The 22,460-nt window shown below is 37.7% G+C and overlaps 1 protein-coding gene across 2 annotated transcripts in view; it reads right to left on the bottom strand.

The window, feature by feature from the left end:
* lekr1 (leucine, glutamate and lysine rich 1) overlaps nt 1-21,899 on the bottom strand; it is a 72,416-nt gene extending 50,517 nt beyond the window's left edge. The window contains exons 1-3 of one of the 2 annotated variants that reach the window (XM_044120751.1): nt 21,816-21,899; nt 17,882-17,985; nt 1,382-1,908 (exon numbers count right to left, since the gene is read on the bottom strand). In XM_044120751.1, coding sequence (XP_043976686.1) covers nt 1,382-1,908; nt 17,882-17,985; nt 21,816-21,819 — 635 coding nt within the window. In that variant the 5' untranslated portion in view covers nt 21,820-21,899. Of the gene's footprint in view, nt 1-1,381; nt 1,909-13,835; nt 13,898-17,881; nt 17,986-21,815 lie in introns of those variants that run through there. The other variant, XM_044120752.1, reaches the window with a different exon arrangement.
* Between the last annotated feature and the right edge of the window lie 561 nt (nt 21,900-22,460).

The raw sequence follows: 22,460 nt of genomic DNA, 5'->3' as shown, positions 1-22,460 counted from the left end.
TACATTCTGGGTTTACTGAGAAACGTGTCTGTGATATGCCAACAAAAACAAGCCTATCCAGCTCTTAACAATGGGCCAATCAATTAATGGGAGTTCCCAGGTTAAAATCACTACTGACCAAAAACAATATTTCCCAAACAAAATCACAATGATTTTGATTTGGAAGTATTGATTGATAATAATTGATAATATTTTACAAACTAACAAAACAAAAGGGGAACCTTTTGGAAGGTGTACATTTTGCATAATACTGACACAGCATTTCAGAAAAACTACATATAACTCATCAGACATCTCTTGCATACAACTGTTTCCAAAGCAATCAGAGGATGAATGCTGAGTTGCAGCCTTCTTGCTGTTTGGGCTAAACCATCTGCCCATCCATGGTCTAACATCCTTCAAAGTTCATGGGGGGTCTGGTGTTTATCTCCAGAGGTCATTAAGGTGAGAGGTAGGGCACTCCCAGGTCGCCAGACCATCCCAGACAAACACAGAGATGAACAGGACAAACAACTATCCTTGCACACTCAAAGCTGAGGGCAAATTGAGAAAGACCAATTAACATCACGTTAAAGTATTTGGACTGTAGGGGGAAGGTGGAGTATCCAAAGAAAACCCACACGACTGGGGAGAGAACATGCAAACTACATGCAGAAAAGGCAGGTTTTCCAACCCAGGACCTTTTTGTTGGACTGCAACAGTGACTTTGATGCATAAGAATCGAGATTTTCTACAAGAGAAACATCAGCTTTGCAGAGAAATTTAGAAATTAACATAAAAATTTCAAAGTCAATTTACTTACAGTGATATAATCAGTAAACGTATTTTCCACCTTATTTCCTACAAATAATGATAAATGAATTAAAACTAGTCCATATTAGGATCGTGAATGTATAATCACAATGCTTAACAGGCAAGTAATGAACCCAAACAAATTTAGTTTTACCAATGGGAATTGAACTTACATCTGGTTCTTGATAAAAGTAAACTGGCATAACACTGATTGTTTAAAATGTCTAGTTCTACAACTGACTGGTTGCCAGTACTATATGTGAAGCAGTAATACTGATAAATACTGAAGACATCTCATGCATGGCTTAACAATGTTTTGTGATGCAGCCAACTGATTCAGTGAGCAAAAAACCCTAATGGCACATATTTTCCTTACCTGTAAACTAAATAAAGAAAAAAAAAAACATCCATGGATAAAATGAAACCAAATGTTTTTAAAACCTTTTCCATACGTTTACCAAATATTACGTTAACTACTAATTTCTTTGTATATGTGTTTTATCACCAAAACATGGTGACTGTCCTTTTGAAGTCGGGCATAGGTGATCATAAAACATAACAGAAGTAGGAAAATGTTAACAAAACTCACCTCTTTCTGAGATCATGAAGGTTTTTTCTCAGGTTCTCTGAAATTTCCTTGGCCATCTGAAGGTCAGTCCTCAGAACAGTTTCTCTCTCCTCAGCACTCTTCTTCAGTTCTTCCCTCTGCTTTCTTAGTTCCTCCACCATCAAGTCTTCAATTTCCCTTCTAAGCTGTCTTTCTTTCTCTTCTATGATTTTTTGAATTTTTTGATGGTCCGCTTCCATCTTACGCCTCGTTCTATTAGATATGGCTTCAAACTCATCTTTTTGAATTTTCATCATGTCCTGGTACCTTTTCTCCAGCTCCTCTCTGGTGGTTTTCTCCCTGACTTCAGCTTGTGCCTGAAGCTCCCTCTCCTGTTCCAGCCTGTTCAGCTCCCGTGCCTCCAGTTGGGCCTTTTCCCTCTGGGCAGTCTCCTTCCATTCCTGGAGCTTAGCCTCTGACTGAGCCAACTTAGTTTGGAGCTGACGATTCTCATATAAAGTCAGGTAGCTTACACCACAGTAATCGCACTTGGTCTCATTGTGCTCCATCTGAGGAAAAAAATGCAACTTGTTGGAAAACGTCTTTGAGTTCCCATTTGCTATAGTAACACACATAGCTTATATGTAGTGTGGCTGAAAGACAGCTAACCTACCAAGGCCACACATATGCCTCTGGCCAATTATTTTTGAATAGATATCGAAAACACACTGAGGTTCAAACAAATTGTGATGGAGAATTGAAAATTTAAAGATGTCTACTTTGGGATACCTACTGCTGCAGAAATGCCTTTGAAAGATGGTTGTAGTTGATGAAACATCTTCAATCAGGCTACATATGGACAGGAATTGTTTTTGGTGTTTATTGAGTCTTCCATCTGCACTAGCTCATCAAAATTGGACAGATTTCCAATGACAGATTTGAAAAACATTGCCTGGTCTGATAAGTCTCAGTTTCAACACCAACATTTAGGGTCAGCATTTGGGAGAAGCAATATGAAACCATTGATCCATGCTGGCTTTAATTAACAGTTCAAGCTAGTGGTGATGGCATAATGGTGTGGGGGGGATTCATCTATTGCTGCTAGCCTTGTTCATTCTTTTACAACCACAGTTTACTCATCTTCTGTCTTGGTGTCTTGCAGTAGGATAATGCACCATGTCAGAAATTCATTTCATCTGTTTTCACATGACATGAAGGCGAGTTCGCTGTGCTCCTACAGTCACCAGATCTCAATCCAATAGAGCACGTTTTGGATGTCGTAAAACTGGGATTCGTGTCATAGAAAAAGCAGCCGACAAATCTATAATAACTGTGGAATAAAATAATGTCGTTGTAGGACAAAATCTCAGAAGAATATTTCTGAAAGATTGTGAAGTAAATGTCAAGTAGAATTTAGACAGTTCTGAAAATAAACAGGCTCCAACTTGCTACTGTGATGTAACTACTTAAATGGCCGGTGAGTGCCTGATATTTGATATGTTTCATAAGAATTGTATTATCATAGCTGTCCTGCCCTGAACATATCATTCTCAGTCAAGCTCACCCATTGTTAAATATCTTTGTTAAAACCCTTGATTTAGAGAACCCTATGCCCCTCCCCCTCCTTGCATGCCTCATAAACATCCAGCAGCTGCATAATTACATGTTTTTGTTTGTTTTTTTAAAAACATAAGAAAGTTTTCTAGCAATCTTCTCTGTGAGTTTATTTGAATACATCACACTTAAGGAGCTCTGGAGCCGTGTGTCCACTTAAGATGTATTTAAATAGAAGGTTCACAGCAAGACCATTGAAACCTGATCACTCAATATCGATACTGATACTGAACAGAGGCTGAACAGAACCTCTATAGTACCATTGTGCTTTTTTGTAAAGTATTGGTACATTGTACACTGAATTAAATCACTAAACACACTCATTACTCAAACTCATTAACCAAAATGCACAAGATAGAGGCATGGCCCTATCATGCCTCTACCTGTCAGCAGTTCAAAACAGAGGAAAGTAAATCCTCTAATCCCCACATCACATATTGTTGTCGCTCCTTCTGTTGTTTTCCACATGATTTACCATTCTCTGTGTGTGTCAATGTACTCCCTCCAAGGACCTGTCACTTCTTTCTGAATTTCAAGGAACAAATTCTTTCCTTCAAGCTTTCATCTTCAGGTTGATACAGTATGTGGCGCAGAGGCAGCTGATGTGTGGTTGATGTACCGACAGCTTCTATGTCAGAATGTTCCAAGTCGACTGCTACATGATGTAAACACAATGAAATAAACGTACAAACAAAGCAGGAATGCTTCAGAAAAAAAACCTGATAATTTAGATTTCAAAGTGCAGAGTTGTGGTTCTGAACATTTTGTCAGGAATTTTGCATCAATGAGAAATGAAAAGCATTAAAAACTTGTGTACATACTATTCTTAAAAGTATACAGTTGATTCCTTGTTCTTTAACGAGTATGCCTCTCAGTAATAAGTGTGAGACTATACAGACTATACATGTTTACCTCTGACTCTCATGCATATTTCATATTGATGGTAAAAAGAAAAGTCTTAGGTCGGACAGATTAGAAGTCAAAACACACAGAAAAAACAGAAGTAGAAATGCCTTAGACATGACAACTGACACAAGATAAGGCATCATTCCATTTCTCCACTAATCACATTTACTTCCTCCATCACACATCGAAATGCCTTCACCATCTATGTTAGCAACTTGCCAATCCACATCAGAAAATGATGCCCATTATGTCTGTCTCCTGTCTCTAAGACAGCAGCAGTCTGTCTTCCACCAACCATGACTGACAAAATGAAAGGAAGGAGAACCTCCATTTTAAAAAAAAAAGAAAAAGAATCTCAGACACAAGAAAAAATGCAGGTCTTTGCACAGAGACAAGTCAAGAAGTAAGCAGAGCAGCGATAAGCAGTAAAGGAATCAGAAGAATACAGCGATGACCAGTAGCTTATATACTAAGGCAGGGGTGGAGAGAAACAGAATACCCAAATGAAAGAATCAGAAGAAAGTAGGCAAACTGAGGGATGAGACTAAAATTAAAAGGATCCAGAAGCTAAACGAATGAAGAAAAATCTGACAATTATCTAACACAGTGTTTCCCAAACCTGGTCCTCAAGTACTCCTGCTCTGTATGCTCTAGGTGTCGTCTTACTTCCAAACATCTGACATAAATGAATGGGAGATTAACAGGCTTCTGCAGCATTTGGTGGCTGCAGAGATGATCATGCAATCATTTGAATCAGATGAGCTGGAACAGAGACACATCTGGTCCTCGAGGAGTACTTGAGGACCAGGTTGGTGAAACACTGATCTAAATAATAAAATAATAATAAATAATAAATCTGAATGTCCAAGGAACAGAGCACACGAATAGACTAAGAAACTAAAGACAAAGGAAGCGCAGCACCCCAGTAGCAATAACGCACACAGAGAAATGAACAGAATATGCCAAGACCTAGAGACCATAAATAAATCACAAGGAAATGATTACAATATAAACTCCAGAGAAACCCACAACCCAAATAACCAAGGATTGTGGCATTTAGATCTTGTTATTGTCAGGCATTGGTACTAAAAATTGTTTAAACTGGAAGACACTAAAAATGAAAGAAAAAAGACTGACAGAAAGACAAGTTAAGTGTGTGTGTATGAGATTGTTCTCAACAGGTTAACGTAAAGTATGCATATGTGTTGCCACAAGAGGGTTTCTGTGCATGTATTCATTGTGAGCGTAAGAGAGGATAAGTGCGTGAAAGAGTGAGGAATATTTGGAACTGCGGCTCAGGGGATTTTAGTGTTTACTCCACAGATGGGCTCTTGGTTTCTAGGCAAAAAGACTGAAAATAATCATGTGTGTTTGAGAAAAAGCATGTGGTGGGGGGTTTGTAAGTAACATAGTCATGAGGACAAATATCAGAGATATTAGAGAGAGCTGCAGTTGCCCCAAAGACAAGAAAGGAACAAGTATAAGATTCTACACAACTGTAGTCACAAGGAAATTTGCAAACAATAAATAGTGTGAATGAGTGTGTTTTCAAATCAAACCAGTCAATCATCCACATTATGACTCAACATCTAACAGGTACACAGTCTATTCACTGTGATGGTATTTCTGCTTGGAAGCAGTCCACACTGTCTCCACAATGTCTTTCTGTTTCATGAATTTAACATGAGGGGCTATTACTTCTTGCCTGAAACATTTAAAAGGAGGAGTAGAGGGAAAGTAGTAGGGGATGAGGGGCATGGATAGTTGGTGTCCTGATAGGATGAGAAACATAACTAATTTATGCAGTGATTTTCAGTGTGTGCATGTGTTCAAAGATTTGCAGTTATTGCTTCAATGTACTAAATGTAGAGAGAAACTGTCATGGAAACAAGACCTGAAAATATATTTAACATTTTTTTCATTCTGACAAAAGTTTACAATAATGCATTTTTAATAGTTACCCTAATGTTCAATCTCCCTACAGCATCCCATTTCGTCTTCTTCGTTTTTTCCAGCAGCTCCGCCGGTCTCCCTCCTCCTAAAGTGCTTTTTCCCTCCCTCTCTTCATCATCATCCTGCTCTTTTCCTTCTTCCACCTCCGCCTCTTCAGCTCCAGCTGCCGTGACCCATCTGGCTCACCGAAAACACCAGAAGTGGGTCACTGTCACGAACACATATCGTTGAGGTTGCACGCACACCCCTTCAGCCGACAAACACACACACGCGAATACCCATCATACACCCCACCCCCAAGTCCTAGTGCACACTCAAACATGAACGTGTTCACCAATATTGACCTAACAAGCAGGCGGCCACTAAAACTTCAATCACCAACAGTGCACATACGGATATGTGCCAACCTGGCCAGACACAGATTAGACAGACAGACACTCCTGTGTTTATAGGCTTGACTTTTTAAAATGATTTTGCCACATGTTGTTGTATAAAATGTACAAAAAACATGTTATTCAACATGTTATATAGCTGAAATAAAAGCATCTGTTATGCTTTATTTACCTTGACTAATTTAGTAAACAATGTGAAAAAATATGTAGGAGTAAAGCGCCATGCTTGTACTGTGGATTAATTCATTTAGATTGTCTATGGTGAAGTCCTACCAGCAAAAGCATAGTGAGATTTCTACGATGATGTGAGGTTGCTTTGCAACCATTTCCTGAAGGCAATTCTTCAGAAAATGATGAGGACGACTGTTTGAATTGGATAAAAAAGATGTTTAAAGTGACAATGAAGCATCTTTAAGTCGTTGTAACACAGCATTACAATATATTTGCCCTAAACAGCTTGAGTTAAAGAGTAGAAACTACTTTGCTACTTTCTAGGTTGACATTTCCAAGCACTAGCTGCACAAACACAATTTTATCGGGCGACTCTCTCCTTTTTATCCAAATAGAAAGGTCTCAAATAAAGTCGACTGATACAACTAATCGTGGATCCCTGTAAAGTAAAAAGACAACAGCCAGTAGTTTTACAGAGGTCTGATTAAAAAAATAAGTTCATGCAAGGTGAAGACTTATTCAACAGACTTATGTAACATGTAGTCCACAATAAATCTGGAGATGCATTACAATAATAAGGTTTAAATTATGTAAATTATTTTTAAGAGTGTGATCTAAAACTCAATTTAAAAATTTCCTATTCTTTAACATGGTGATATAATTGCTTTTGTTGGCTGGTTAGAAAATCTTAAATATACAGTAGCCCAAGAATTACACAGAAAAACAGTTTAGATGTTTGATGAAACACTAAACTTTGCCTCAATCTTTAGGATAAAAAAAAAAGACTAACTTCCTCAGATTGTAAATGCATCCTTAATCATTCATTTTCCCTTGTTTTCCCCTCTTTTTTATCAAATGAATGCCTCCTTTTTTTCACCTGCTAATCTAGCACTTCATCCAGCTTCTCCTTCTGTATGTTAAAACAGACAAAACAGATCCAGTCACCATTTAAAAAGGGATTAAATAGTTAAAAGAACTAATCTGTGTTTTATCCCTATTTTGATGCAATGATTTTCATTTTACATGATAGTCTTTCGTGACCGTGGCTTTGTTGCATTTTGCGATTATAACACCCCCCCCACACACCCATGGTGCTCAGTGAAGCGGGAACTATGCCGAAATTCCACTGCTCTGGACCCCATGGTGCAACACACATCATGTGACAAGAATGTCAGTGTATTTGTCAGTGCATGTATGCATGCATAAGCAAGTAACTTTCTTCAGGACTGCACAGAGTGTGCGTGTTTGTATGAATGAATACAGGCTTTTACGCCTGTAAATCTAGTGGTAAATGTGCTTTTGTATGTGGCTGTAAGTGGAGTGGGGAAAGGAAATTGGGGGTAAAAGTCACAAGGGATAGATGGAAGTAAAAGAGGGGAGAGGAGAGGCTTTTTTTAATTTCTAGAGAGTACGCAGACAGCTCACAGGCCTGTGGAGTGGCTGAATTCAAGCAGTGTGAACTGCTTCACACTGCATGGACCATTTCCATACTTTTAGTTGCTCAAACGATGCTGAGCAATTTGCTGTTTGTCATTCAAACATGCTCAACGATTGGAGTTTCCAGACAGCAGACGCTGAACATGTCTAACAGAAATGAGTCACAACAACATCAGCATAACACACAAAGGAAAAATGCTGAGGTTTCGAACATATGCAGAGGGGTTTACTGGGCCAGTGGGCTTTTAAAGAAAAAGTACAAATCAGAACTAGGAGAAGTTCTGGTGTGAAAAAAATCCACTAACTGCACCATATTTGCACATTTGATGGGCTCTCCATCTATTTGGATATTACTTCATTCTTTGTCATTCTTTCTCTTGTCCTGATAGCCCACTACACTCTGCCCTTCTCTTTTTTAATACAAATAAACATAGAAAGTGCATTAAATGACACAAACAATTTAGATTGGGTGAGTGGGAGGCTCATTTGGTTTTAATTAATCTCCTTTTAACCATTTATTTGCTTTAAATTGACATTTTTTTAATTTTTTCATTTAATGGAATGATTAAAGGGGCGGTACTACGTGATTTCACAGAGAGCCATTTTATAGTGCAATTAAGAAGCTATGTTAACTTCACTTGTGAAAACGTTGTGTATCAAACATGATTTTAAAAAAATGTGACTACATAATATGAAACCTAAAAACTGTCCGTCTGTCTCTCTAAGAAACTCCTGCTCTTTCCAACACTCTGCCTTCAGCATGTCACCACGACAACGCTTCACCATTAAGCAGATTACAGACACTCATCGGAGCGTTGGACTAAGTAGTTCATATGATAAGCTTAGCAGATGTGCAGTCCCACCAACTTTTTGCTAACTACTGCTGCAGCTACAATTCAGTTCCACGAAGGATTTATTTGAAAAACACACAAATATTTCTGAACAACAAGTAATAGGGGCAGAGCAGCACAGACGATAAATCTGTAAACAGAACAGACAGCACATTTCACAGACAGCATACTGTAGACATTATACAAAACAAGCTCAGAATTATGCTTTGAAGGCTGTACTTTCAGGGCAAATGTTTCAAAAGCTAAGAACAGTCCAGACTGAAGAGGTGAAGTTAGGACAGCAAGGCAGCCAGTGAAAAACACCAAAAAGACCAGGGGATGTAGCCTGTTACATTAATCAGACTTAGCAGATAACACATGTGCTTTCGTTGGCCCCACTAGACTATGCATCATAATACATGGCTCTGCACGGCATGGCACCGATACTTGAGAGCCACGGAGAGATAAAACTATCTGAGCTGCGGGTATTTGTCTGTCTGATTTTCTCTCTCACCCGGTGTTTTCTAATTTTAAAGCTTCTATGTCAATGAAAACCTAGCTCCAATTACCAATCAGTTTGAACCAGTTGGTTTAATTAAAGGACAGACAAGTTGGGAAAATGCAACCTAATTGTTTGCTCTTGAACAGAAGAGTCATGAGACATGCAACATTTAACTAACCTGAAAGGTGTGTTCTCTTCCATCCATTCATCCATTGTCTACAGCTGCTTATCATGCGAGATCGCCTGGGGCTGCTGTCTACCTCCAGTGATCATTGGGCACATCCTAGAAAGATTTCTAGTCCATCAGGAGGTGTATTATTTTATCTTTTCCATTTTAAAAATAGGTTAAAACAAAAGGGCCTTTGTGTGAACAACATATGTATTCCTACGAGATACAGGAAGTTCCATCCATCCATTTTCTAACACCCTTGTCCCTAATGGGGTCGGGAGGGTTGCTGGTGTCTATCTCCAGCTAACGTTCCGGGCGAGAGGCGGGGTTCACCCAGGACAGGTCGCCAGTCTGTCGTAGGGCAAGATACAGGAAGTTGTGAATTGTAAACTAAATGCTCCTTTACAACTTAACATCTCTAAAAAGCTAAAAGATTTAAATGTATAAGTTGATATATACATGATTGGCTAAAGAAGTAGGCAATTAAACTGTGATTTATCAATACTGGATAAAAAAGGCATAGCAACAAATTATTGAGAACCATAAATAATGGTTAATCAGAAACATGCAGCAGCAAAACTGCTGACTACTGGCTGTCTGTTGTCAGACGTTTAACCGCTGGTGTTTATGTTTATGCATTCAGCAGATGCTTTTATCTAAAGCAGCTTGCAAATAAATATGTAATAATAGAAGGAAGACCACAAGTAAGGCTATGGCAGAGGTAACAGTGTAGAAATAGAAGGTAGGCATAGACAGAAGCGCAGAAAAAAAGAAGTGCAGAGAGAGAAAAGGGCAGGAAGGGCTGGGGAAGTTACAAAGGAGGAGCTGACTGGTGGTGTTGAAAACCATAGTTTCAAGTACATAAAGGTCCTTGGTGGCAACTTTAATTATACTGGTCCTATCTACAGATAAACAAATAAATATTGAAATCTTGTAATCAAGCTATTATCTGCTTTGAAATAAAATGCTATTGTTTATTACGAATCTATCTGGAACAGGTTTCTGTTCTTGTCTCTATTTGTCATTCCCCAAAGATGTTTTAATTCCAAAAATAACTGATGTTTTTTCAGATAAGAATCAGTTGTGCTGTTTCTTACAATCTTTCTTTGCAATATTACCTCAGAAGGTCACTGAGTAATAGCGACACGTCATCTGAACAAAATAGTTATCCTGACAGGCCTAGCAGCAGTCTTATGAAACCCAGAGTGACCCTGTAGTGACCTATGAACCATGATGCATTACTATCATCATGAATTACCCAGCCCCAGACAACACCTGTAACAATATTGTACAATAATCCCCCTGCTGCCTCTACGTTCTTACAACAGATCATCTTATAAATCCCACTCTCTTTGCCTTCATTTCACCTCAGTCTAAAAAAGCCCTAAAATGGACAGAGCAGTAAGAAGACGAAGGAGAAGAAATATGTCAATGAAAGAGGAAGAGTAAAGGACCAAGTCTAAGACACAATGACTAGAATAACATACTCCACACACAAGCTGCCAATACTATGAGACACCTCGGAGTAACTGGAAAAGAGAAGAATAATTCAGGTGTGAAGATATCTATTATTTAAGAAAAGGTCAACTGAGGGAATACAGGAAAAGGAAAAGAGGAGACGGAGGAAGAAAGGAGAGCTGGATGCTCAGGTATAATTTACAAGGACAGAAGGCTTGTGCCTATTCCCCTTCTTCTCGCAAGAGGATCATTACAAATTGATGAACAAAAGGAGCATGCACTTAACGCAGCGGAGTGGTCATATTCTTAACATAAACAGTCTGAGAAGCACAAAAAAATTAATAATATCAATGATATGTTCATGTCATGTTCTCTCTTAGACATCTAATATCTCTCTTTGGACAAAAAGACTTCTGCTTTTTGTCCAAAGAAGACTTCTTGTTTGGACTAAAAGCAGAAGTCGCCATCTAGCCCCCCCAAAATTAATTTTTATATCTTTTAAAGATGACCTATTATGCTTCCTTGAACAGGTTAGGATATATTTATGGGCTAAACAAACCATGTTCATTACATTTTTGCACAAAATCATTCTTAGATGATGAGATTTTAGTCTGGCCAGTTGTGCCTATTTTGAGCTCCTTCCAGAATGAGATTGTCACTTTAAATCCAAATAAGCTGCTGCTGGCCACACACCCCAAACTCTATGTTTACACTCGCACATGAACATGGCTGCACAAAGATGTGCATTACAACAGTACGTCTTTGAAAAGCAGAAGTGGAGCCTCCTGCACAACCAGCAAGAATGCAGCAAGTCTTTTCGGAATGGTAGGTCAACAAGACTACACCTGTCTTTACCAGCAGCCAATGTATAGGGTATAAACCAGCTGACCAAAAGTCCTGGAGCTCCACTTGGGTTGCTAGGTAACAGCGCAGTAACTATCGATTGTGACTCAATAATCAGGGCTTTTTGAAACGACCCTTTTTCCAAACACCAAATTACTTGGTGGTTCTTTAAGAAATTGGGATCCTTTTAGAAGTAGCCGAGACTGAAACGGAAGTATAAAAGCGTGGAAAAAGTGAATTTTGCATAATTCACGGATTTGAAAATTAATTTTTTGGGGGGCTGGATGGAGAGGGACTCTCGGTTGTTCAACAAGACGTGGTGAAATGCTATCATGTTGTTGGTCTCCTTTACTGTCTTTGTTATATGAAAGAGAGGCTAATGTGTTTGTGTGTCTGTTTCGCACCTTTGATGCAATTCGTTAAATTTTAATCCTGAGTATGGTTTGTGTGATAAACTTAAAACTAATTGGCCAGGCTGTACATCAAAAGGAATCAAACTCACATTACTTATAGTTTAGAAATGATAAAACAAAATATCCAATGAAAAAAATCCCCCAAAAATCCCTTTCTTGTGAATTGTTGTTAAATGTATCCAGAATATTTGTGTTTTTTACTGTTTTTTTTATTCACAGTTGGTATTAATCTGTATTATATGGATTTGCAGAAAAAAAATATTATGTTTTATGTAGAAACACATAAAGACTTCTGAAAAATTTGGCACTGAATTGTCAAATCTCCTCCTGTTGGGACCTGCGACACTGTTACATCATCCAGCAGGCTAACAGAGTTTTGGTTTGTCCAGTAGAACTGGTTGACCCCAGCATGCGTGCAGACAAAAAAAATATCCAAAGCACTTGACTGAGTTAAGGCGGTGCCAGTACAACTTTACTAAAGGACATAAAGGGATTTGTTTGTTCTGTAAGTGAGTAATATCCCCATGACTGTTTGCTTCAGCCTTAACATCCACCTTACCTTACCTAACCTCTAAAAAACCCTCCCAGATACAAAATTCAATACATATAAAAAATGTGTTTTAAAGACATTTTAAAACACATTTTTGTACTCTAGTTAGTATTTAAAGAAAAATACTAAGTAGAGTACAAATCTGTCAGATATAGTGATTTCAAGGTTTTAATTGATGAAGGTATGATGTACATCTGCTGTAATCGGAATGCATTTAAATGTTATCTTTCTAAATGATTTTTCTAGGCAACTTCAGTCAGTTACGAGCAATAACTCTGTTGTTAGACTGTGAAGCACAACTTCAGTGGAATGTCTCACCTATTTCAAACTCTGCAGGATACTCTGATGTCTCACTGTGTTTGTGGCTGCAGATCCACAATCTGAATTTGTTCAAATGTGAGCATCTTATCCTGTTGCACTGAGTTTAAGGGCTTTTCACAGGTCACATTTCAAAACTAAGAAAATAAAGTGTTGCTTCATTTTCTAGTTGCTTTTGCTGCTTCTTCTCTGGCTCATTCACAGAGCTTGGCTTTCCCTTTCCGAAGTGTACGTCTTGTTCTGTTACAAAATGCATTTGAAGTACTGTGAGTTTGACACGTATTGATTGGATAGTGACAACATCACATGAAGAACTAGAGGTGTGTAAAAAAGGCCTACGGTGTACCCTGCTTGGTGTTCCCAATAAAAATACCTAAGCCATCAACCACATTTGGATTGGAATGCTGCCCAAGGAGACAGGCAAATGTCTTCCAAGTTTAGATCTCACTTTGACAACTTGGAAAAAATGCTTTGTGGTACAGGTGCAAAGATACGTGTGTTTGTATAAAAATTAATCTGTATGGGCCTTTCAGTTTGACGTTTCCTTCTTTTAGGTTACTTTAAAATGTTCTAGCCAAACTAACCATTTAAGTGCTCAAGAGTCTCCAAAATATGGATATTTTTATGATCTTGTCTATGATTTTGTATAAATGCCCATTAATTCATGTTAAAATTTATCTTTTATGAGTGATCTTTGCTACTTTAAAAATTCAGAAAGTTTTGAAATAATTTATAATTTATCATTCCTTTTAAATATTGACTATGGACCTTGAATGTGAAAATATACAAATACAAATAATTTAGTTAAGAAAAATAATAGCCCTTTTTTAATTGCCTAATTAACGTGACGTAGCTCTCCCACAACCCACAGCATGTTTCTGACTGGCTGAATGGTTGAATGAAGTAAATTTAAAAAAATTATTTCATATTTAAAACTTACCCAACCGCAACTTCAACATCAAGGTGCTAACCGAGCCTCAATTCTTGTGTTCTGTTACATGCCTATTGAAGAAAAGGTCTTCAATATAAGAGAATCATACCATGTTAAGAACAATATTACCCTGAAGTAGCACATAAAGTTTATAATCCATAGCACAGGACAATCTAATTCCCCGGTTGCTTAACTGTAATTGCTCAATTCTCCTTGAGAAACAGAAACCGACTAGCATTTTATGACGACTCAACACATTTAAACTAACTGACACTACTACGATACTGCTGTGGTAGATAAACAGATCTTTCTTAAATACACTAATGAGGAAGCTCTGGTAAATAAAACAGCAGCTACTTTCCTTTACACAATTTTGTTGCTAGTGAGCAGATGAGTTTGCATTACTTCCAATTCAACCAGTTACAGATATTTGCAATGCAAGACAGATCTTATTTGACACTGAGACCAGCAATGATGTTGTTGTCAAATCTGTTTTAATGTTTGTATCCGTGTACATTTGTCTGCATTGTGTGTACTTGGGTCAAATCCCCGATAAAGTACACTGCAGTCGCAATACGCCAGCATTAAATTTTAGTGCAATATGTGCTTGAGTCAGTGCCCAAGTGTGTGGTGGAAGGCATGGAGTGTGTGTCGGTAACCGCAGCACTCCCTCTCAGCAGTCCGCCATTAAACTTCAGTGCCAGCCCTCTCCCAGCCCACCAGGATTAACAGCACTTAAATGGGCCTGTTAGTACACCATCTCCTCTTTGCCTCCCACACCGACCAGTGTGCTGTGCTGCCCACAGCGCTGAGCTCACAGTGCCAACTTCCCATGTTGTCTTGTGTTCTCTGCTCGACCCCAGCCACCTGAACCTCCTCCAATAAATGATGTTGAAGTGCACTCAGCAGGAGGCTAAGTTCTGAACATCCTCAGTTTAGTATCTACTGGAATTTGAGTAGATGATAGAGGGAGGTAAATAAGACCCAGAGACTCAACCATCTGGTCTGTCAGCTTTCTTTCTACCCCTCTTTGCGTTCCTCCTTCTTTCTGTCTTTTCTTATTTCTTTCCTTCATTCCTTCTTTCCTTCTTTTCTACTTTACTTCCTTCTTTTTTCAGCAATTAGAGATAGACACAAGTCACATGAGGTTCAGATAGATACATACCACAGAAATGACTAACTGTCATTTGAGTTTTTTGTACAGCAGCAGGATGAAAGATGAAAGGCTGAATAACAGAACAGACCCTGAATGCTTTTGTCTGTTCACTGTGTGTGTATTTTGGAGACAACTAGGAAGGGTTTGTGTGTCCTGTCCACAGAGTTGGAATTGCTATTGTTGCAAAATAAAAGTCCCTGTATTGTTCTCAGCCATCTACTGGCCTCAATGAGAAATTCCAGAGATTACTAGAGAGCACTAAACAGAGGAAGTAGGACAGCTAACAGGAAAGAGAGTGCTGAGCACAGAACAACGGCTCTCCAGGCATCCTATGCTATGTTTTAGTAAAAAGCTTACTGTGAAGTAGGCCAACTCAATAATTGCAAATTGTAAGAAAAGGTTAACAAGATAATATTTCTGCACCGAAATAACAACCAAGAATTAGAACCTCAGATGCCACAGATTGGTCTCTCTAGGTAACTGTTTTAGCTAAATAGGAAGACCGTCATTATAGCACTCTCCTCCCCTATTGGCGTGTAAGATGTATAAGAAGATAAATTCAGAAGCAAAATCCCCCATGACAAAAAACTAAATAAGTAAAAAAAATTCAGGGAAAAATATGATAGTTAAAAATCTCTGTATTATAGTAATAGTAATTGCTATAACACAATAATTGTAGAACCAAAGGAAAGGTGGAGAGGAACTCTATTGGATCAGTATAAAGTGATAAAAAAAAATGTGTTGGACATCTCCCTTTCTAAAGAGGTAAACACTTAGGGTCAGACATGTCTTGAATCACTTTATTAAAGAGGCCTGCAGGTAAACAAGGAGTGCATATCAGAGAAAGCACCTCATGCCCCCTGGGGCTGCAACGATCAGCCGTAATCAACAATCAACTACAAAACATTTGCAAGGGCAGGTTTTATTGTAGATACGGCGATTGATTTTCATGTGGTTTACACAAATCTTTACTGTGAATGTCAATAAGTGCTGTAAGATATTGCAGTTCATGTATTTATGTTATCTGCAAAGATAACATCTGAAATTAATTCACCTACAAAAAATGATGACTGAAAACCAGCAGAATGAAGGAGTGCTTAGAAAAAGAAGTATCACACTGCACATCACTGCAGATCTGTCAGATTGAGGAGGATTATGGTATCTCCTGTCCAAAACCCTCCTTAAATCTCTCCACAGATTTTCATTATTAAGATTGGGGCATATCCAAAGCATTTATCTTCTTCTCATGAAGCCGTTGTTTTGTTGATTTGAATAAATACTTTGAATTGTCATGCTGAAAAATAAAAAGTATTTTGGCATTTTGCTTTCTATCAGGAGCCTGAAGGCCTTGGCCCAACACCGACTAGTATTTGAAACTGTTCTGAATCGCCTTAAGCTTGACTGTAACCACTGGAGGAATCTAGTTATTTTGGTCATGTGCTACATTGTTTTGTGTCTAACACTTTTTTATTTTTTTATTTAACCTTTTTTAACCAGATAAGTTGACTGGGAACAAATTCTCGTTCACATTCTGAATGATCTTTTCAGAAAAGGTCAGGTTATTGCTGAAAGGTACAATGCTACTGTACTTTTGGGAGCCTTGTTGAGCAGCTTCCTAATTGTCTTCTCAACATGATGGAGGTTGGTCCATCACGTGTCATAATTTCTCCACTTGTTTATGACTGTTTTGACTGTGTTGGATGGTATATCTGATGCCTTGGAAAATTGTTTGAACCCTTCTCCTGACTAATACATTAAAACAACGAGATTCCTCTGATGCTTTGGAAGTCCTAAAACCTGGTATCTTAAAGATGTTTAGACCTCTTGTACTAAATATATCTTATGGTAAAATTAAAAAGGGAAGTCTTCTAATATTGTTAAAATAAGTTTTTGTAGGTCATAAAACACACAAGCAGACAGTTACTGTAAGTTAGTCACAATCGTAATCATATGATAAAAAGTGTCCCAATAAAATATTTTGGATTGTTCTGACTTTTTTATGGTCGTACAGTCTGACTCTTACGCCTAAAAGCAAAAAGCAGGGAAGACCGAACCTCCGCTTCAGGCCTTTATGGAAACTAAAGGTAATAGTGGAAAATGTCTTTCTCATTAGTCTGCAGCAGCTGCACACGCTGCATTTACTATGTGAAGGAGATTGTTCATACATACAAACAATACTTTTTCCACACATTTGAGGTTAGTTTCCAACAGGCTTGGAAAATCAACCTACTTTGGTGACATGAAAGGTAAACAATGATGCTTTACTTTGTCAGGATAGAATGAGGAAATGATTTGCCATTTATCTCAATATACCAAGAACATTTCTTTGCTTAATTACTCTGCATTATGAGCTGGAACATTTTTATATAGAAATTCAAAAAAAATTTCAGCTGTTTATTCATGGAAATCTTGGCCTTTTAAGATTTTCTTACCAGTGAGATATGTAGCTAAGCATCTAGTTCAAAAGGAAAAGCAAGAAATACTCCTGGAAAATTTATACACATACCATATGGCAAAGCATATGCGAATATTCAGCTACCACCTGACACTGGCAAGGATAAAAAGCAACATGCCATTGTTGCTATGATACTTTGCGTGTGCTTTGTCTTACAACAGATGGAAGCTTAAAGGAGGAGGCATTGTCCCATTTCTTTCTCAAATAATGTGGATTACAGTAGCATAAAAAATTGGATTGCTGTAGCAATACTCAGGAGTTTATATATCCCACTTTTAGAAAATAAAGCAATTATTTGGAAAACATATGTAGTGTTAGAGTGATCTGCTTCGAGACATGTACTACTCAGCTAAATACATGCGAAAACAATTTCATTGTATTAAATAAGCTACATAGATTGTTTAAATCAGAAGAAAGAAATTTCCTGATTCGAACAATGCTCACCTTTATTATCTCTTCAGGCAGCGGGTAAAGTGGAGAAGAAATAGGAAGGATTATCATGTGCTCTTCCTCAGCAAGCGTTTCTTCTGTTGGCCCCTTTTTGTAATCTAGAAGAAGCAGAATAGCCTTATGAAATAATCTACTTCATTTGAGGTACTCATAATAATCAACACATTTGAACTATGTAATGGATTATATACAGTAACAAATAAAGCAAACTACCAATAAAGGGGTAATATCGCACACTTTTGCTGTTGCTTAATCAACAACACACATTATTACAGTAAAGAATAATAATTTTGTTTGTTTTAAACCCACCCGATTTACATATATAATACAGTAATGATTTGTACAGACTGGGATATATAGAGTAGTCTTGGATAAGACAGATGTTTTGATGAACAAGGGACATGATGGCCTATCCTGTACTATATGTGAAAATTGACTTATCAGCCCATCACAACTCTCACTGTGTTTATGTAAAAGAAATGGGTGAATTAATGAAAATTTAACCTTATTGTAGGTCCCTTTAAAAAAAAGAGCGCTTTCAAAAAGAAAACTTCACAATATAGAGCCATAATCTGAAAAATACGTCTTGTAGCAGAGAGGATCTTATTAAATGTAGGACACATCACTGGATCACACCAATGACAGTGGTGTCATCTAGAAACTCCGGGAGTTTCTCAGATGTGTCCGCTGAGAAGCTATCACTTTTAAACAGACAGAAAAGGAGTGGGGAGAGACCAAACCCTGGGGTATGCCTGTGCTGATACTTGGACGATATGAGCAAATAATCACTGCATTCTAAACAGTCCTTTAATGTCGTGAACATGTATAACGCAACAGTTATTCACTTGTGAACTGTAATATTGTGCAGTTCTTATATCGATCCCTAATTGTTTCCCAATCCGGACTTATTTGGATCATGTAGGTTTGTTTATGCCTTCCTCTGAGTCGCTGTTGGCTGGAAAGCTGAATGTTGACCTTTCATGTCTTCTGGTTCTGGTCTGCTCTGCATCCCCAGAACCAGAACCAAACATGGAGAAGCTGCATTCAGCTTCTATGCACCACAAGTCTGGAACAAACTTCCAGAGAACTGCAAAACAGCTGAAACACTGAGTTGACCAACATATTTGATGTATATTGAGAATTTTGATGTCGACACTCACCAAAATGTAATGATTGTTGCTCATTTTCTGAATTGCTGACTCTATGATGTCTATTATGACTTTGTATTTTTGTGTTTTTATGATGTAAAATACTTTTAACTACTGTGTTGCTGAAATTCACAATACAAATAAACTTGATTGATTGATTGATTGATTGATTGATTGATTGATTGATTGATTGATTGATTGATTGATTGATTGATTGATTGATTGATTGATTGATTGATTGATTGATTGATTGATTGACATCACTTTAAGATGTCTAGTGTCTTATAGAATGGTTTAAGAGTCCACCCATTAAACCAGATATGTTTTAGAATAGTACATTATATTCTGAGTATAATTGATTGGTTTCTCACAAATATTCTTTTTTTCTAATCCAGAGAAATATTAACCTTTTCTTTACAGTGGGAAATTCCCAAACTTTGCAGAAAAGAAATTATTGTGCATATCCACTTGAAATGAAGATGACTTTTTGCTTTTAGAGTAAATTACAAATAATTATAGTAAATTTAAACGCGCATTAGTTTTTGTTACTTTACAAAAAGTGTTTGTGTAATAGTTCTGTGTAAGCGTGGTTAGAAATGGGTTCACAGGTCGAGAGACAAAAGCATTTTTGCAAATTGACTGTGGCCTATTTCTGTCGATCCGGTTGTGCACACTCAGGTTATTCATCCATCAGCACTTTTAGTGAATGGAAAAGCACTCACAAAGAATTAGATGGAAATAGAGTGAGACAACATTGCTGAAATGTACATATATGTAAATGATGCAGTGCAGCAGAAAGCATGTAGGGCAGACAATCCCATAAAATCTGTGTACTCACTCAAACACTCACTTTGGCATGCACACTGACACAGGATGTATCTAAAAAGGCTACTGCATTTGTTAGTGTTTTCTGCATTCACATTCCAGGGCAGTCCTGAACAACTGCACTGCTTTCACAAACCAACCCCAATCAGGAAGAGGCTTCATGCTCACTCACTCTAATATCCTGATTGGGCCCCACGCTGTCTCTAGATTCAGCATTTTAAAGCACAGCTTAGATCCTCAACTGCTGGCTCACACAGCACAGATACATTAGTAACGCTTTGTGACAGCAGTAAGCCGGCCTGTCATTTTAGATGGATTCAGACTTGAAGGGCTGATTTTGCATGACAGCTTTTCCCCTGTGATATTGTCTGTTTTAGCCTTGACTGAACCATTAATCAGTCTAAAGAAAGAATGGGCAAGTTAGTTCATAAACTTATCTGTTCTGTACGAATTAACACATAAATAATGCAACTTTTTCACTTTTCATCACACTATGGCCAGAAGGTTCACCGTGCTTTTGGGGTGATCAAACATAGTGTCAAGTAGAGTTCTGCGAAGGCCGACATCACGAAGACCAAATAACACAGAATTAGGAATAAAGTTCTGGAGAAGTAGAGAGCAAATTTTGAATGTTGCAATATCATCTCGGAGTGAATCATCATTATCTGAAAACAGAGCAAACTAACTGCAACTTTGCTAAGACAAGGCCATATAATCTGCCAAAATGAACACGACCAGGAAGAAGAGCATTAATCAGAGCAGCTGCTCAAAGGTTCATGTCAGACCTGCAGCTATTAGTTAGCAGCTATTAGTCATGCCATGTAAACATCAGGATTTTAGGTAAGAGTGACAAGAACAAAATCATTGTACAAAGAAAGCTTCAAGAGGCCCTGTTTAACGATTTCCACGAGCCATACAGAAAATCAAGCAAATATGTAGAATAAAGTGCTCTGACCAGATAACACCAAAACTAAACTTGTTTGAGTACATACGAAAGGTTTGTATTGCAGGAAACTAATAACGCTCATGGCTTTAATCCTACCATGTCTACTTTAAAGCATGCTAATCAACGGGCCGTTTGGATGGCTCCATTTTACCAAGGACAGCGAAGATGATAAGAAGTAGTTGATTGGGTGCAAACAATAGGAATGTATGATTGACTGGAACTGAACAGCAGGACACTTCTAGATCAAAACCTGAGTCTGCAAAATGATTAAGACTGGGGAAAATGCAGGGGGAAGAAACATAAACACACAGACAGAACTACAAAAAGCTTAAATCAAAGCATATTCACATGTCAGAATGACCCACTAAAAATCAGGACTTAAACCTATTTGAGAATCTGTAGAAAGACATGAAAACAGCTGCTTAGAGAAGTCTATCCAATCTGACTAAACATCATCTATTATTGTGAAAATAATCTTTGGGTGGAAGTTTTTTATTCATTATTTACTGTGCAATAAAGGAAATTCCCTGTCGTCATCTGGAAAGCATCTACTAAAAGCAGTATTCTGGAAAAAAAAAAACTACACCAACAACCAAATTTAGTTATTACTCAAATAGATTGTAGGTGTGGTTATTTCAAAAACTGTTTTTAGTGGGCTTTCACGATGATGCAAGGAAATTTACTTTATTGCACAGGAAAACAACATCAATCTGACTGAAGCAAAAATAATAATTAGAATGCTAGAATACATTAATTGGTTAATACCCAAAATGCTGACTGTCTTGATGCGTGTAGTATGATATTATCTGCAGACATTTGGTTCTCCCTTTTAATAGAATGAGAAGTGTATAAAAAGCTAAAGGGAACTGGGTCAACATGTAATGAATTCACTCTAAAATATTTAATCAATCAATGTGCGCTCTCTAAAAACACATTTTCCTTTCCCACCACTAGAATACCCGAGCGGTGGCACGTTAGTCTTCAGTCAATATGCGAAATGTCGACCTACCCATTCTTACTGTCAGTCCTTTCGAAAGAAATCCGAAGAAGACAGCAAAAAGATTTCAAAAAGCTTAATAGCCGGGAAGGTTTCGCTGCGTCGTTGCTATGACTACGACGCAGCCTTGCGCCACAACTAAGGGAGGACGTGAGAGACGAAAAGACACGTAAGCACTCAACGTTACCAAAATAAAACCAACCAGTATCGGTTCTGTTCACGGAAATGCAGTTTTTTTATGCTGGTACGGTTGATCTATTTTCAGTGTCTGTTACTTTTAAAACTAAGCTAAAGTTTTAAAAGTGACAAACTTTTAAAAATAGAAAACACTGTTTTAAAAACGATGTTAGAAACGATTCCGACAGCGCTTCAAAAAACACAGGGTTCCTTGAGATTCTTTTTTTGCGTTTTTATTTTTATTTTATTTCATTTCTGCATAGTTGTATTGATTCAATAACTGAAAGTAAGATTGGGCATTTTACTTTTGTGAAATTAAATTTGTTGTGATTTGTTTCTGTTCTTCAAGCCTTTCATATGCCATTTAAAACTACAAAAATCTGTCACCTGGACATTTTTGTATGATTGTCCCCCAGACAATTTAATCAATTTATTTTTGATTATTTTCTGCTCTTCCCTTAAATCCCTTAAATAGATTAA

Source organism: Gambusia affinis, linkage group LG06, assembly GCF_019740435.1.
Source record: "Gambusia affinis linkage group LG06, SWU_Gaff_1.0, whole genome shotgun sequence".
NCBI classification, from domain to species: Eukaryota; Metazoa; Chordata; class Actinopteri; order Cyprinodontiformes; family Poeciliidae; genus Gambusia; species Gambusia affinis.
The sequence above is the reverse complement of the archived record's forward strand: the minus strand, read 5'-3'. Positions and strand labels throughout refer to the sequence as shown.